Here is a 16977-nt window from a genome sequence, read left to right as displayed (position 1 = left end):
CATTAGGGGCCTTTCACAACGCGAAAACAGGGTGGGGCGACCGCGCAGTATGACTCCCACACAGTGTTTGGCATTAGTGCTGAGTTGGAACCGAACAAGAGGTTCTGAGATGGTCCTTTGCCTGCTCTATGGAATCACAGCGTCTGTGGCGTCGCTTTTTCTACGATTTGGGCGTCGTATCCTTCTCAAGATTTTGGCTAATGATGATAGAGCTGCGATCAAAATGCCATGTTTAGACGATATAGCATCATTTCAGGAAACAATTGGTTCTAGATATTCCATGTTACGTGACGTTTTCTGCGTTGCTGATGGCTTAAAGCTCACCCTCGAACAATCCGGAGACTTTGTCATACAAAATATGTTTTACAACGGCTGGACCCATGATCACTACGTGGGCAATGTTTTTGTTTTCGCCCCTAGCGGTGTCATAATCGCATGTGCTCTGAACGCCCCCGGATCTATGCATGACTCTGTCATTGCGGATTGGGGCGGGATTTATCCCAAATTGGAGACCGCCTATAATCAGTGTGGTGGTCGCTGTGTTGTGGATTCTGCATTTTCAAAAGGACAATATCCTTTTCTCATCAAGTCCTCTCAAGACGCCTACTTCAGCAGCTCAGGTGACCCGTGCATTTACACACAGCTCAAACAAGCCACTTCCCTCCGCCAGGCGTCCGAGTGGGGCATGCGCGCTCCTCAAGGTACTTTCCCACGACTGAAGGACAGGTTAATTTATGAAGAGAATGGTGAGCGTAAGGTAATTTTACTACCAGCTGTCCTGATTTTTAATCTACGTACTCGGCTGGTGGGGATCAATCAGATTCTCTCCACGTTCATGCCCCATCTCAGCGTCGAGGCAAACTATTTTCTGTCTCAGGATATTGGTTTGTAAATGGAACGGGTCCAATTCCCTACAGAAGGCGCTCTTGTGACTACAGGTGAGTGGCAGGGGACTCCACTATAAAGCCACTATGCCGCCTGGCATCGTCTCTCACACCTGCCGCCTCCTCATCATCCTCACGAGCTTTCGCATTCGGCCGCCCGGCCACCGCCGCCTTACACTTACCTTCTCATTGTTGACTTCGTGGGGGAGGCGGCGTTGGCTCAGAGCGGTGATTGCGATTCCCGAGGGCCATCATCATCATCATTTCCATATATTTATCGTGCCTTTTCTCCTCCCGATCTCTCCTTATTTTCTCATCCTCGCGGTCCTGTAACCTCCTCTTGTGCTCCTCAGCCCGACGCTTGTGGTCTTCAAGCATGGAGAGCTTGTAAATTGAGATAAGGTCGCTTTCATCCTGACTAGGCGTAACAGAAGATGCCCTTCTACGGACCAAAGGGCGTGGGGATGGCGTGGCTCTTTCTGGTAAATTCCGTGGGAGGAGAGAATTTTCACCTTGTTGAGGAGCGGCATCCATATGCAAACTTTCAGCGTTCTCTGCTGCTTCCACCACATTATTTCTGGTTGTTGATTCTGTTTCAAAGCTACTGTCGGCGATTTCGATTGCGTCGTCACCATCTCCAAGATCAATTCGATCAGTCATGTCGGCCCTGATGCGCTTGGCTCTCTGAACGTCGGGTGGAATGTGGGGGTCTCCGGTCGGGATTTGTTTTCTGTACAGCGCCGAAAATTTTCTCTTGAGAGAATCCGCATTTCGATCCATCTCCGGGAACCGCTGAGAATGCATTCTTTGAACCTTGTCCCACTCCTCCTTCCCGACGGGGAGTTTTTCCTGCAACAAATCCAGCATAGAATCAATTTCGCGCTGCGTAAAGCCATTTCCCCTTCCATTTCCATTTGTGTTCCTTCCAGGGCGCGAATTCCCTCTTCGTTTGGATATAGGATGACGAGGTGCGAGACGAGGTTGTTGCGCAGGAGTGCTGTAAGTTCGAGTACGGAGGGCACTACGATCTTCGTTTGACTGCGTCGCTCGTGGTCGCACTTCCTCTAAACTATCTTGAGGCTGACAGGGTAGCCGGGGTGTTTGAGCTAGATCGGAGGAAGTAGTTGGGTGACCTTGTAGCACAACAGCGCCGGACGAACTGAGAGAAGCAGAGGCGTCGAAAGGGGACGGCGATCGCGGGTTGACATTTCGGGCGCAGAGGAGGTGGGGTCCGTAGGGAGCGAGATGCACCTGTCAGCGGAGGATGATACAGCGCTTTGTCGCTCTCACTCCCTCCAAAAATGCGATTTGGGCACGTTGCACAATTGCCTCGTCCGTGGTCGAGCCTATACCAGTTTTGTCATTGTGTATACACAAATAACAGTGAATGTACACAAAAATGGTGATTTGTGTACACACAATTTGTGTATTTTGGGTTTCAGGAGGGGCCCATTCTGCCAGCAATCGACAATAGCCCCAAACAGCTCTATAGTATCCTGATACTGCCTCCAATTTCCATACACACTCTTTGCTAAGATCCCCATAAATTTTCGATGGGATCGAGGTCTGGTGAACGCGAAGGCCACGGTAAAACAGTAACGACATTGTACGTAAACCACTTCTGGGTATAAAAAGAACGATGTATAACGGCGTTATCTTGCTGATATGTCCAATTCTCACCATGCGTCACCGCCGCAAACGGTAGCAAATCGTCCTTAAGTAGTTCACAGTACTTTGCGGAATCCTGTTTCCCATACATTATTACTAAATTGTTCCGTCCGTACTAAGAGAAGCAAGACCAAATCATTAAAGAATCACCTCCATGGTGACGTCTGCTTAAAACTTTTTTGCCTTTCTTAAGTGATGCCAATAGTAATGACAACCGTCCGGGCCATCTAAATTGAACTTCTTCTCGTCAGAAAAATAAGTTTGTTCCATTTCTCATTATCCTAAGTTTCATGATTTTTAGCCCAGCCTAGTTGTTGTGGCATATGCATCGGAGTGAGGATTGGAGCACTTATAAAATTGGCATACTTTAGATTAATATATTTCCTCAAAAGATCTTGTACGCGCGACCGGTAGACCGGTAAATCGAGTGCCTTGCGGATCTGATTGGCCGACTTTTCTCCTTTAGAAGCCTCCCTTATTACCTTGCGCATTAAAACGGGTGTTAGTTTAGGAGGCCTTCCACTCCTCTTTTTAGATCCATATGCCTGCGGATTCTTTGTAGAGTTGTGCACGACGGTCTTCGATCTGTTGATGGACTCTGCGATCTCTCGGACAGACGAACATTGGTTGTGGAGAACGAGAATTTGACCTTTTTCCACGTCTGTCAATTGCTTCCCTTTCGGCATGTTGAATAACTAGATGGTGGGCATCGGTTGGCGGGGATGGCCGGCCATGTTCGAGAAGATAGTACTGTAGCGTTTTGGTTGCGGGAAAAATGGTTTACTCTGCTACGTTATCGGCAATCGTGTACTGTCGTTATAATTACAGTGCGGTGGTATTTAGTTTTTTAAAGATAAGTCACCGTACAAGTATCATACCATAAAAATGATTGCAGCTTCTGTACACTCTTTCTCTTCCTTTTCGTTTGAGCTGCTTTTCATGATCATATCTTTCGTATTTTTGTTTAAGGTCAAGGTTTCAATTGTGTCCTTATACTTTCAGTGCGCACTGTATGTATGACAAGTTCGTGCAAAATGCAACGAACTAATCCGTTGCTTAGAACGAGCCTCAGTCCTCTCACTTGCGCACCGTAGCTTTGCCTTTCATTGTGAGCAACTGCGCTCGCGCTCGCTTGAACCCGCTGCCCTCGAGCGGCGGGTAAGTTCAAAAAGCACCGATTTATTGCTCCCACTGATCTGGAATGAGCAGAGTGTTACAAACCCGAAAGTCACGGGTGTCCCTAAACTTTCAGTGCGATCTGTACAACACAGCAAGGTGTGTCGTCGAAAGGGGCCTTGTGCTTCGCGTGCGCTGCTCTCTGTACGATCAGAGAGCGGGATTGGCGCGCGGAAAAGGGGGGGAAAGGAGAAAGGATAGTATGAGAAGGGAAGTAGAGGGGGGGGTGAGTGATCCGGCGTTGCGCCTTCAGGGGTGAGAACGGGCTCCGGCTTGTGCCTTCGCAGACTAGAGTAGCGTAGAGTTGCTTGCTCGAGTTGTTTATTGTTCTACGTCGGGGGTGGGAAGCGCGGACGTGCGCGTAGTACATATAGGTCCACGTAAGCTTGCCGTCTGCGGGGACGGTAAGCTTACAGCCCATGTTTTGTAAGCACGCGGGATATCAATATCCAAACTGTGCATCCACAGTTTGGATGGTGTTATCATATCAAATACGCCGTACAGTATATATGCGCGTGCGCGACGAGGTGCGTCAGTTTTTCCGTTCCAACCGTTCATCTTGAGTGCCTTCGTTTGCATTACAGTATGATCATTCCGTGCGCAAATCGAGTCTCCTGTCCCGAGATCAAGTGGACAAATGAGGCAACGAGCAGAGGGAGTGCCACCATGCGGGCATGTACATTTCCGTAGGTAGACAGGCAACGTGCCTAGTAAGCTCGCTTTTCAATTGAAAAGACACACAATGAAGTTCTTATGAGACAGTCGCAAGAAGCGCCCTCTGACAAGATTGGTCACCTATAGCGCATCAAGGCATCGAAGCTCACGATACAAGGCAAGTACTATTGCCGTCACTCTGCGCGAAGTGGTTTGGTTTGGTAGTACTGTCTCGAAAATGGCGAAACTTTTGTAATGCTGCTGGTCAGCGCTGCGTGACAAGAAAGTCATGGGGGCGGTCTTGCATGCCCAAACGTAACACAGCTATTGAAATCAAGCTGACCAAAGCCCTTCTGATCCTTTCTGTGCAATCGCGAAAATGTTTACATACAAATTGTTAACTGGTTTCTGCCTACTTGTAAAGACACGTGCTTTCAGTCTAGACACTACTTTCTACTTTCTAAAAACCTAGAGGGGCGACCGCCAAACGTCACGTGTCTGATGTTGAGTCCTTCCCCCTACATCAAGCGCCCGATTTTCACCCCCTTCCCAGACGAGAGAACCGTCTACGCCATCTGCTGCAAACTTGTAAAAGGTTGATACATCTCCTGCAATTAAAACATCGCACTTTCTAATTACGCCTGTCCGGCCCGTCGACACCACTCGCATTGGTAAGCGCCGCGATGGTTCCCAATTCCCAAGAGTAGAGTCCCCCCCTAAGATGTACACGATTATATCAGCACTGGGCACTGTCGCTCCTTCAAGTGTGAAAGTCACTGCACACAGCGATTTCGAAGCCGTTGCACCGCCGTACCGCGACCCTGCCTCATTCAGTCGCGCCCGAGCAGCGGCATAATCAGCCATGGCCGCCCCACAGTCACGTTCGGCAACATCTCGCTCCCTCCTTGCCTCCTCGAGCTGTGTCTGCAGTAGATCGATTCTCTGGCTCGAATCTTTTTCAGCAAGAGCCAAGCGAGATGAAACCATCTCTGTTGCCCTCTGTGCCTCCAACGTTGACTCTGCGAGGGGTTCCAATTTCTGCGCTCTCGTTTGCCATGCCTTCACATTCTCATTGGCTGCAGCTAGTTCAGCCTCGGCCCTTCGCAACTCAACCAAGAGATATCCAGTCTCTGACCTCACTTTTGATACCTCCATGGCAGCGTTCTTGTCGCTCGTGCCTCTGGCATCTCGCTTACTGTTTTCCTCTGCTCGTAGTCGCGCCACATCGAGAGTAAGGGACTCTACAGTTCTCTGTGATGCACAAAAGTCTCGTTCATATTTCTTCAACTCTTCTTGCAAAGATTGACATCTGGCGTGCACCCGCGACACTTCCAAATCTCTCACTTGCAATTTCTCTTTGCTTTGACGCATCTCATCGAGCATTGCGACAACGTTAACCTCATTGCCGCCTTCCGCAGCCATCATTCCTTTGACCTTTTCAAGTTCCAGATTCGCTTCTTCTACTTGGGACTTTAATGTCGCAACGCGAGAGTGAAGCTCTGAATTCTCCACACTTTTGGCACTCTCAATCTCGCGGATATGAGCTTCTTTTTGAGAAATAGACTCGTTCGAACGAAGAAGCCGTGCTTCTAACTTTTTGAAGGCAGTTTCGGAGACCTCAAGATCTACAGCTTGTTCAGACAGCGCCTTTTCAGCGGCATGCAGCTTACCGTTGATGAAACAACACCAGTTGTGCAAATTGGCAATAGCTTTCTCTTTCGATTCTAGCTTTGTCCGCATTGAAAGAATTTCACCCTGCGCAATATTAGCGGTCTTCGCCCCCACCTCATCAACACGAGATCGGGCGAGAGCAAGGGCCTGGTTTCGGTCGTGAAGGTTTCTTTCTAGTTTTTCAATTTCATGTTCGCGCTCATCCATCTTCTCTTGCATTTCCGCGAATGTTCTTTTGAAAACCAGGAGAGACTCATTCTTCGATGCCAACTCGTACTCAGCAGCCGTAAGTCTCTCGAATAATCGATCTCCTCTAGTTCGCGACTCAATGAGCTGCTCTTTAGCAAACTGTCCTTGGACAGAATTATGAGTGATTACTTCCGAAGCGGATGATAGAGACGACTCCTTACCATCCAAAGCCGTTTGCAGTGAAGCATTCGCTATTCTCAAACTCTCTATCTCGCCGGCCGTCGATTTCTCAAGATCTTTAAGCTTGGCAGCCGTAGCGTTGAGGGCCTCATTGACCAAAGCGCGAGCCTCTTCTGCAGCGGTAAGTTCTTTCTGAAGCTCGATGTTGGCAGCTTCAAAAGTGGAGGCTTCATTATCGTAGTGCTTGGTCTCCTCAGTCTGGCTGGCCACCTTTTCACGCAAACTTTGCATGATTTGTTCCATTTCTTCAATTCGATTATTTGACTGGTCCAATTCCTCGCATTTGGTCCCCAGTACAATTTCTTTCTCTCGATACTCCTCAAGCAATGTATCATGTCCATTAAGGTGTGATTCAAGGACTTGCAGCTGTTGCTTAGAGCGTTCGAGCGCTATTTCCAATTTCTTTACGGCCTTCGAAGAGGACTTTATTTCTTCCTCTTTCTCGGACACAATACTTTCCAATCGCATCACATCGCACTGAGCTGTGGACAGGCGCTTGTTCAGTGTTTCTGTTTCCATAACCTTCACAGATAGCTCCTCTTCTGCGTGCGCCAGATCTACAGACACTCTTTCAAGTTGCTCTCCCAACTTCTGTTCGCCATGAACGTGAGTCTTACAACGTGCTTGTTCACTCGTTAGTTGAGATCGCACATCAGCAACTCTCTTCTCCAGCTCATTTTTGCTTGCTCGAAGTCCAGCAATTTGAGCTCCCTTTTCTGTGATAGATTGCAAATGATTAGATATTTGCCGATCTCTGGCAACCAGCTCTTCTTGAGCTGCTTGTGATTCAGCTCTTAATCGAGAGATTTCGTCTTGCAGTTGAGCGAGCTTTGTCTGCTGGCGTTTGCAATCACCTATAATGGTGCTATGCTGACGCTTGGCCTGGACCAAGTCATGTTCAGTCCTAGCAAGCTCAGAATTAGCATGAGCAAGCTCATCATTCAGAAACTTTGTCCGTCGTTCCGTTGATCGCATGTCTTGCTGCAATGTCTTGATGTCCCCGTTCTGATTTCTAATGACTCCACGAAGTTCAGCGACGTGAGAATCAAACAATGACTCACGATTACAAGCAATTTGAGCCTGTTTCTCAAGGGCCTCCTTCGTTACAGTAACGACGTTGTTCAGTTGCAGAGCTTCTTCTTCCCTTTCTGCAAGTTTGGCTGTCTTCTCCACCATGTGTTCCATCACAGATATATGACTGCGTTCCAGTTTCTTGCTTCGTTGCTCCATTTCTTCCAGAAGAACGTCCCCACGCACTGCCCTTCCCTCTGCAACAACTTGGCGCTCGCAGGCTTGGGACAACGCTTCGCGTAGCTCTTCTGCGGTTTGGATGGCATCCATGGCCGCCTGTTCTTGTGTTGCTACGCCGCTCTCGCACTCCGTCAAGCGTGCTTGAAGGACAACTAATGCCTGTTGTCGATGTTCGCACTGACTACTCAAATCTTCGATTACGGAAAGATTTCTCTGCTTCTCCGCTGATAGCGTACTGATTTTGATTGCAAGGTCGGCTCCATTCTGCTCCGCCATGGAAAGCTTGTTCTGTGTTTCATTTAAGGACGTCGTAGTGTTGTGAAGGCATTTGGATAGGTCACCGACTCGCTGTTCTAGAGCAGCTCTTGTTTTCTTCGATGCTTCCAACTGCAAATCGCACTCATCCCGAAGCGCTTTCATCTCCCCTGTTCGTTGGTCAAGGATAGAGTTTGCTTGTAGGAGAGACGGTTCCAACTCAAACCTGATGCGGTTCTCCAAGAAGTCGCACTCTTCGCTTCTGGAGGATATTTCCGATTTGAGTGTCCGGACAGATTTCTCCATAGAATTCGCTCTTGCCATGGTCTCCTCAAGTTGCCTATGTTTCTCATCAGACGAGTTTCGAGAAACAAGCAATGCTCTGTTCAGCGTAACAATCGTCGTTGCATTATCCGATACTGAAGAAGCTAGTGCCTGGGCTTCGAGACACTTTTGCTCATAGCTCGACTTAGCAACCCTTACAGCTTCCTCCAGCTGGCAGACCCTTTCCGTAGCTTCACAATCTGTCATGTTCCTCATGTTCATCCTAGGTGTGCTATGCTGTTCGTCCAAGCCAGCATCAGTTGAGCAAGGAGATGAATCACCAGGATGTACTGTCGGATTAGCACGAGCCGCAAGGATGTTCTCCAGGCGCTTGACCTCCTTTTCTGAAACGCTCAACGCAGACTTGAGATTCCTTATCTCTGCAACAAGCTCGTCTTGACGAGATTGAACAATGAGTTGCTGCTCTTCTGCCATTTCGCTCTCATGGTCTTTGCACTCGTCCGACTGCCTTAGCTTTGCCCTCATGGCCGCCAACTCATTTTTTGCTTTCGCTAAATTCTGTTCTGCATGATTCGCTCTTTCTAGCAACAGTTTGTTTTGTTCGGTGTGCTTAGCAATATCGCCATCCTGTCGTTTGACTTCCGCAGAGAGCTTCGAAATATCCTTGCTTGCTGCTCGTACGACCATTTTTGTCTCTTTATCTTTATCCACTCTTGTCTGAGCTGCTGCGTTGAGCAATAAGAGCTGAGCTTGCATCGGTCCTAGTTCCTGTTTCGTTTCACGAAGGGCGTCTTCGGCATTCTTCGCATGCTGCTCAGAGACTTTATATGCGAATACTGCTTCAAGCTCTCGACCCTCCGCAGTTTCAACCTTTTCTCTCATCACACGAACAGTCTTGTCTTTTTCGCGGATGACGTTTCTAGCTATCTTGAGTTCGAAAAGCTTTCTCTTGATAACCGCTTCGTCAAGTTGTTTCACATCTACCGGTTCCTCTTCGGACAAAAAACTAATTTGGGTCGCATCCTTTTCGTTTTCCAGATCTTTGATGCGGCTACGTAGAGCTGGGATGTTTGCTACGGTGCTGTTGAGAGCCTTCACTCGAGCGCGTTCATCGCGCAGTTGTTTCTCGATGACATGTGCGGATTCGTCCTTCTCTTTCAACATCTTTTCCAAGATTCTTTCACGATTGTCATTATCGCTTTGCTCTTGTTTCGCCTTTGCGTGCTTTTTCGATTCAAGTTGCTTTCTCATGCCCTGATTACTTTCTCTCAGCTTTTCATTCTCTTCCAGAACCTTGTTATGGTGGGATAGATTCTGTTTGAGTGCTTCTGCTTGGTCTCGGAGGCCTTGTTCCCTCTTTTCTACTTCATCTTTTTGCGCAGTGAGGCGTTGAATTTCAGAGTCACGGCCTCGAAGGCTGGCCTCTGTCTCCTTCAGTCTATCAGAGAGGTCACTCCGGTCAGTTGCATTCTCCAAAGTTTTCGCTGTGGCTGCCAGCTTTCGCTTTGCAACTCGAGCAAGGGCGCGCTCGTTAGAAACCAAGACCTTCAGCGACTCGATGGAAGACACCATCGCGTCCCGCGACAGCTCAAGCTCTCGGACTTTTGCAAGCGCAGCGGTAAGGGGCCCATCTTGCGGGGCGGGCGTGGGCGCCACGGACATACCGGCGAAGGCAGACTGGAGAGAGTTAGCGAGAGAGAGAGGGGAACGCGGATGTTGATGGGAAGGTGCCATCCCCAAGTCGATAGCCTGGTCAAGGCTAGCGTGGTCAGGGCTAGCGACGTTCTGGGGCTTGTGGAGACATTTGCGGTGATGCCGCATGTGACGAGTGATCAGAGTCAGTTCTCTACAGTACTGTGCAAGACGCCAAGTGTTGCAAATTTATTTGCGGATGCTCCGAGGTGGAGCGGGGACAGTGCCAAACCTGTGGTTCCCGTGGCACTACAATCTTTTCTTTAATTTTGTGTGGATGTATCTCGAAGTGTTGATATATAGTTTCTCTTCTTCTTATTGGATTGTTCTGATGCAAAACATGTGGCTAAAACTCATCCCGGTGGTGTACAGTAGTACACGCATCATAACAAAAAAGTTCGCTCCAGTATTTTTGCCTTACCCGGGAAAATATTGAACTTAAAATTCACAAAAATAGATCCGATACGCAGTCCTGATTTTACCACAACTGTAACAGTTGTGGTAAAATCAGGACAGGCTGTTGAGTGCTGGTAATTAAATACACGCAGTGGCGTGTATGTCTGCATGAGCAGTTTGCGTTTACATTGCGACCTCCGGGAAAGAGGGGAAAGGTCGAGTGGTTGAATCGTAGATGAGTGTAAGCTCGACCTTTGGGAATATCAGAAAGAAAACGAGCGCAGACGCGTGGAGTGCAGAATGCTACGGTCGTGGGGAGAGAACCAACTAGCGGGACGCTGGAGAATCAGCGGGATGCTGGAGGACCAGCAGGATGCTGGAGAGTAGCGAGATGCTGACTATATAAGAGAGAAGTGGTACAAGAAGGTTCCCCATATATTGGAACAGGTACCCAATTATGACAAGACAAAAATGGCGTATTTTAAGCCAAATCTAGATTGCCATCTCAAAGAAGGCCAGAACTCAAGTTTACAGAAAATGCAGTCATGCCTCTGTCCACCAAATGCCGGAACCACGTAGCCCATTTGATAGCGCAGACTGTAAGCTTTCCATACATATAAAAAAGGCGGACGTCTTCCTTGTTCCTCCAAAAACCGGGCTTTCAAAGAAGTTGATGCACAAAAGCATGTATTCCCCAGCCACAAAAACCCTCCAGGTGCTTATCCCTTATTGTTCCACACCCCCTCACCTCTTCCCCATACCGAACATCCGTCTGGGACACCAACCAACATGGGAATCGCGAAGAACCGGTTAGCACGCTCTCAACGCCTCAAACGGCAGGCCTTCATTGCGGTTCAAAAAGGCGGGGCGTCATTTCGCACTGGAGCTTTAAATTGCCGGATGGCATTGTCCACTTTTCACCGCCATTACCACACATATTCCACTCAAACAATTGCCAATCCTGTTCCCGGGCAGGGATGCCGACCCGCACTAAGGGGTGAGGAAGAAAACATTATTGTCGAAACTCTCGTAAAGTACGCACGACGTGGATGTGGGATAACTCCTCTCCGCCCCGGGTTGGGTGAGAGGCGGATTCTATAGCGAGGGAGCATGCAGCGTGGACGCCACGCGCTAATTGAACAAATCGGACAAGCTCGCGAAAAGGGAGTGGCTCACTGGCCGGTTACGGGCAGTCGCTCCGTGGTGCGTGAACGGGAGCGACCGGTAACGGGTTAGAAGCCAGCGCGCGCGATATACAACCAAAACGGACGTATATAGGCGCGAAAGGGACGGGGGCGAGCTTGCCCCAGTTTACCGGTAGGGACGGGTGTCAGGTCTTAACCCCTCAGAGGGACGCCTCGGACACCTGTCCCAGTACAGTAGTACAGTACCTGCCGCGTAGTGCGTACCAGGTACTGTACGCCATTAAAAAACTAGCGCCTCAATTCCTACTTACCGCACGGACGCTGCAGCTACACGTGTGTACCACTGTACACACGCGCTGCTTACAGACTACCGCACGGATGCCACGTGTGCTAGCGTACACGCGTAATACTAACAGACTACCGCTTGGCTGGCACGTGCACTACTGTACACGTACGCCAGATTACGACCGCTCGGCACGCGCGCGTTCCCTACACGTGGGCACACCCGCCCACGTGTCCACCGTGCACGGCCGCACTGTTAATAATCTCCCCGCTCGCGCGTCCGTCGTTATACTACAGTGGATACCCCCTTTCGCGAGAAGACCTCTTAGACTGCGTTGAACTATTCTGTCAAACTTTTAGCGTGGAACGGAGAGCAGCTCTGCCGTTTTTGAACGGTCGTCCTTCGAAAAAATATGCCAGCGGCTTCGAGGCTCGTCACAAAAACCGGATCAAGTTCGGAAGAGTGACCGGCCAAGAAAGCAAACGACTTTCCTCTACAAACGCAAACAACTTGACAACCTACTTTGTTGAGATCGAAGCTGTCATAAAAAATAACAACATTGACCCACAAAGAGTGGCAAACCTGGACGAATCTGGATTCAGTCCAGATAGAGACAGGCTAGGGTCGACCAAACGGAAGGACTATGGCACGCGCTCTACAAAGCTTGAGAGCAAGCTTCCTGAGTTTACCTACAAAAGCCGAATAACGTCGATGCCGATTGTTTTTGCGGATGGAAGCTACGCCAAACCAGTTTTTATTTTCAAAGGTAAAAAGCTACAGTATCGAGTCATTGAAAAAGACGTACTCGAGATGATAGAGACAATTGCAGACTGCTTACCGCGACTCAGCCGTGTTCTTATGCGTGTGGAGGGAGGAGGAGTAGACAAGCAAGTGTTTGTGAACTGGGCAAGGCTTTTCGTAGATGAGGTTGCAGACTTCACTCGTGACGGCCGCAGGGTATTGCTTCTGTACGACGGTTACAGAAGCCATATGTCCTATGAAGCCCTAAAAGTCCTCGATGATGGGAATGTGATTGCCTTTGCAATACCAACACACACAAGTGGCACCACGCAGCCACTTGATGTGGGCGTGTTTGGTCCATTTTAAGCAACAACCAACCGTCTATTGAATGAGATGTCCCCTACATTGGAGAAAAATGTATTCGACGTCTTTGATTTTTGCAAAATAATGAGAGAAGCATACTTTCTTTCCTTTACAATGCGAAATATCACTCAGGCGTTTGCTAAATGTGGCTTGTGTCCGCTAGATCCCGGAAGGGTGTTAGGCACGTCGAGGCCATTATCCGAAAGCTGTCCATCGGTTTTTAAGAATGCAGATGACATGGCCATAATGTTGGAGGAGAGGAGAGAGAAGAGGAGGGAAAGACAGGGAGTATTACCGTGGTTTTTAAAAGGGGTTTGTGGACACGAGGGTAGGCTTGCAGTTAACATCACCGGATGTCATGCGTGCAATTTTCTTCAAGGAGGACATGGAAAGGGGGAGGAGAGAGGCGAAGTTTGTGAAGTCAGTTACGAGCGAGGCCAAGTTTGCTATTGAATCACGCCGTAGGCGTGCAGATCGTCGTCAATTGGAACACAGCGCTGCACTGTTGCGCTCATCACTGTACGATGAGCCGTACAAGATGCCGCGACCTCTGAAGGTTCGTCGCAAAATTTCCGCAGAGCGGACAGTGTTGAATAAGGCTTCACGTATTGGAATGTGTAATTTGACAGATGAGGAGCAGCGTCGTCATCCGATTAATAATCTGTCGGTTGATCAGTGGGAGCTTGAAGCTAATGGAGAGATTTGATAGACTTTTTGCTTCAAATAAATGATCGTGTATGACGGTTTTCATGCGCCGTGTTCCACTATTAGGGACATTTCGGGCGTATTTGATGTTTTTGTGGATATGTGGCAGAAATACTTCTGTTTGTCGTCATTTCCTGTTATTTGTTGCTGCCAGTGAAACGGCTGTATGATGCCGAGGGCAAAAAGAATTGGTTCAAAAGAGTGACCAGAAGGAGATTTTCCATTTAAATTTGTATTTTGTTCCATTTTTAGGGCAACCCTCTTGTACCTCACGAGTAGAGAGGAGGTAGGAGCATCCCCACCGGTACGTGATCAAATTATCAAATAACAACACTTGGCATGCTTTTTCTGGCATTTGGTTGGCTCCCTGATTCTTGGTTGTTTGGGTATTTGGTTATTTGATAGTTCGAAAAAGGCATTCCCACCGGTGAGAACCAAATACAGTACAGTCCCATCATACTCAGGGCCAGTCCTAACAGGCGCTTTTCTTTTCTTTTTTTTTCTTCAACCAGTTGCGGTCACGCTATTGGCCGGGTCATTTCATTAAATTAATCGCATGCCACAACGAATGCTACACAGAACCACTGTAATGCTTGGTAATTCTGCAAACTGGTCGAAATCCATTGGCTAAAGGAAGTACCAGTCCACACTCAGTCCATATGCACACTACTAAAATTCCATGGACTCGATGCGGTGCAGTGGCACTTGCAGTACAATGAAAGCGTGGAATTAAATCCAAATACGAGCACATGCAGATCAAAACATTGGTTCTCTCAACATTACACTCTGTTTAGGAAACGGAGCACCACCGGACGGCAGAAGGGTACCCAGAGTTCAGCTTTTTGAAATCAAATGCCTCCTTGGCATCGATCATGAAGTGGAGAGAAGCCGGGGAGGCTGCTCTCTAGTTCATGATCGATGATGAAGTGGCTTCGCCGAAATCCCTTTCCTGTGAACCACCCCGCCCTCGCTCCCTCCCCCCCGCCACCAACCCCCCTTCCCCCCCAAATATGACCACGTCCCCTCCTCCCCGCCACCCCTGCCTCGCGCCCGACCACCACGCCCCATCACCATCTTCCTCACCTCCTCAGTACCGTGACCAACACACATCCTCCGACATGCTATTGTCCCCGCCACCGCGTCATCTTTCTAACATCGACACCGACACAGTCTCTCCCCGCACCCTCCATCCCTTCCATATCTTTCGTTTCATATCTCAATCTAGCCCCCTCCATCCCCCCCTCCCTCCTCCCATATTCCTTCCCCCCTTCCTTTACCCCCGGCCCTAGGCGTGTCATGTCCGCATACCCACTTATCGCCTTGACCGTCAACTCGCCCCCGGGCTTGCCCGCTTTCACCACCAAGCGACTTGGCACAGAGCTTGCATATCACCCGGAGCTCTCCTGTGGGAACCCCGACAAATTCCATTTCGCCATGGACCCTACCTCGCACCCTCACCACCACCACCACGATCACCCCGAGCCCTCCTCCCCGCAGCCCGCCGTCCCCGCGTGTAACGACCGCGCCGCCCCCGGCCCCAAGGAACCTCACCCCACCTCCCGCTCCACCGCCATGCACGACGCCCACGTGAAATTGCGACAGTCGCTTTCTAGCATTTTACAAACCAGACACAGTACGTTCTCCCGCCATTTTATAGAGTGAGCGCTGTAGTCCCCCAAATGCTAGCTCGCTTACAGAAGCGTGTGCACAGGAACGGTTCCCGGCGCCCCTCACGGCCTCAAATCGTAGCCGTCGGGCGCCCATCAGAGGCGGCCCAGTGCCCACTACGGTGACATACAGTGACGCGCGGTCACGCGATTTTGAACCCGCCATTTTGCCGCATCTACATTTCCCAGCTCCTCCCCGCCCGAACCGCCCAGCTCGCCGCCATGCCCTCACCCGCCTTCGTCTTCGCCTTTCTCCGCGCCCTTTATATGCTAGAAGTTCTCCCTCTCTGTCCGAAGAAACGCACACAAGTCAAGCGCCATGACAAGGGCGCGTAATACTATTTCCAAAGCTCCCCGCTCCTCGCTTGCACTCCGGCGATCTCCTCGACATTTTACGCAGACACGACCTGCAACACACCGAGCTGCCGATCAGATGGCTTGCAACACTGCACGTGTACTCGATGCCAGCTTCGCGCAGGAACACAATGAATCTCCTTCCATACCCCCTCCCCAGAACCCAGGGGCAAGCTCCGTTTTTGGTTCCCCTTGTCCTCCATCTCCCTGTAAGCTTTTCGTGAACCCCCCGTCATTTCCGCCAAGTATCGGCGCGTCTGGTCAGGACAATAATACTGCTCGCAATGACCGGGTGCTCGACCCACATTCTCAGGGGAAGAGTCGAGCTGCTCCAGAAACACCCGAGGTCAAGGACAGACGTCTCATGTTCTCATACTTTAAATCCCTGAAGAAGAAGAAGCATCAAAAAATGGCGAGGCATTGGAAGAGGAAAGCACACGGAAAACTCAACGAGATCATGTTGAGAAACTATCGCTATGTGGTTTTTCTTCATATTGAAGGTACTCCTTTTAGAGAGACGATCTCATCCAATCCATTTTGCCCCTCTTTTGATGAGTTTATGATGAAAATAGACAACCCCGTCCTTTCCAAGCGCGCGCGTGTGTACCCTGCTCCCTCAGATGCAGAGGTTGACACTGTGTTGGATGCTGCTGGTGATCTAAGAGAGGGTGATACGACTGAATTAGGCACAAGTTCGGCGGGAAGTGAACCTGCTTTTACACTCTCCGAATTTTCTAGGCTTATCATAATGCTCCGCCATAATGAACATTGTCGCCAATTTATCCATTTGTTACAGCAAGAGCTGACAAGAGCGCAGCTTGACGCAGGAAGATCTCGGGACAGTTTCAGGGCAAGAATCGCTGATCGCTTTAATGACCCTTCTGAGCATATTGAGTACTCTTTTGATGGATGGGTCGAGGACGCCGAACCGAGTCTTCCACCTCTTTGCGTTAGAGCGGCATCTGTACTTAAGGACCAGTATGCGCGGACACGCACTGGGTTCACTGTCTACAAAGATAGGTGGGAGCGTTCGGGACAAAACGATCTGGAAAATTTTAGGAGTTTCTTGCCGACGTTGGATAATGGAAGACATAGCCTTACGGCTTTGGGAAAGCGGATGCTTGTTTTTTTTAAAGTTTCCGGGCTGAGGACGCCAAATTGTGACGATGAATTCGTGCGGAATTCATCTCGAGCTATGATGGATGGTGGTTTCGATGAGGGTGTACCATCGTTGCACATGCGAGTCGTTAATGATGGGGTCCGGCCTGCAGAGTCGGAGTCTACAACGGGGCGCCACCGTAGGAGCTTAAGTGGAAACACTGACAAAGCTGCCGGAAACTTGATCACAGAGGTGACAA

The 16977-nt window shown here is 49.5% G+C and overlaps 3 protein-coding genes; all 3 read right to left on the bottom strand.

Moving 5' to 3' along the window:
- Positions 1–2833: 2833 nt before the first annotated feature.
- CHC_T00001438001 (hypothetical protein) lies at positions 2834–3238 on the bottom strand. The gene has a single exon (XM_005712568.1). It carries the CDS (start codon positions 3236–3238, stop codon positions 2834–2836), a length of 405 nt encoding a protein of 134 aa, XP_005712625.1.
- A 1512-nt stretch (positions 3239–4750) lies between these two features.
- CHC_T00001437001 (hypothetical protein) lies at positions 4751–8528 on the bottom strand. XM_005712567.1 is given in 2 exon segments: positions 4751–4850; positions 4851–8528. 1 exon segment carries the CDS (start codon positions 8526–8528, stop codon positions 4851–4853), a length of 3678 nt encoding a protein of 1225 aa, XP_005712624.1. The 3' UTR covers positions 4751–4850.
- A 158-nt stretch (positions 8529–8686) lies between these two features.
- On the bottom strand, positions 8687–9155 carry CHC_T00001436001 (hypothetical protein). The gene is made up of 2 exons (XM_005712566.1): positions 8949–9155; positions 8687–8737 (listed from the first exon to the last, which is right to left on the bottom strand). Exons 1-2 carry the CDS (start codon positions 9153–9155, stop codon positions 8687–8689), a joined length of 258 nt encoding a protein of 85 aa, XP_005712623.1.
- Positions 9156–16977: the final 7822 nt, after the last annotated feature.

The sequence above is a fragment of the Chondrus crispus genome, genomic scaffold (assembly GCF_000350225.1).
Source record: "Chondrus crispus Stackhouse genomic scaffold, scaffold_10, whole genome shotgun sequence".
NCBI classification, from domain to species: Eukaryota; Rhodophyta; class Florideophyceae; order Gigartinales; family Gigartinaceae; genus Chondrus; species Chondrus crispus.
This window is presented reverse-complemented; position numbering and strand designations above follow the sequence as displayed.

Bases quoted from the DNA above. Each gene is read 5' to 3' on its own strand.
- CHC_T00001438001 (XM_005712568.1), bottom strand. From the start codon at position 3,238: ATGCCGAAAGGGAAGCAATTGACAGACGTGGAAAAAGGTCAAATTCTC.
- CHC_T00001437001 (XM_005712567.1), bottom strand. From the start codon at position 8,528: ATGAGGAACATGACAGATTGTGAAGCTACGGAAAGGGTCTGCCAGCTG.
- CHC_T00001436001 (XM_005712566.1), bottom strand. From the start codon at position 9,155: ATGAGAGAAAAGGTTGAAACTGCGGAGGGTCGAGAGCTTGAAGCAGTA. The intron at 8,738-8,948 runs GCAGCAAGCAAG...AAATGGCAGAAG, and splicing joins AGACAAAAATGGTCGTACGA to AGCAGCAACTCATTGTTCAA.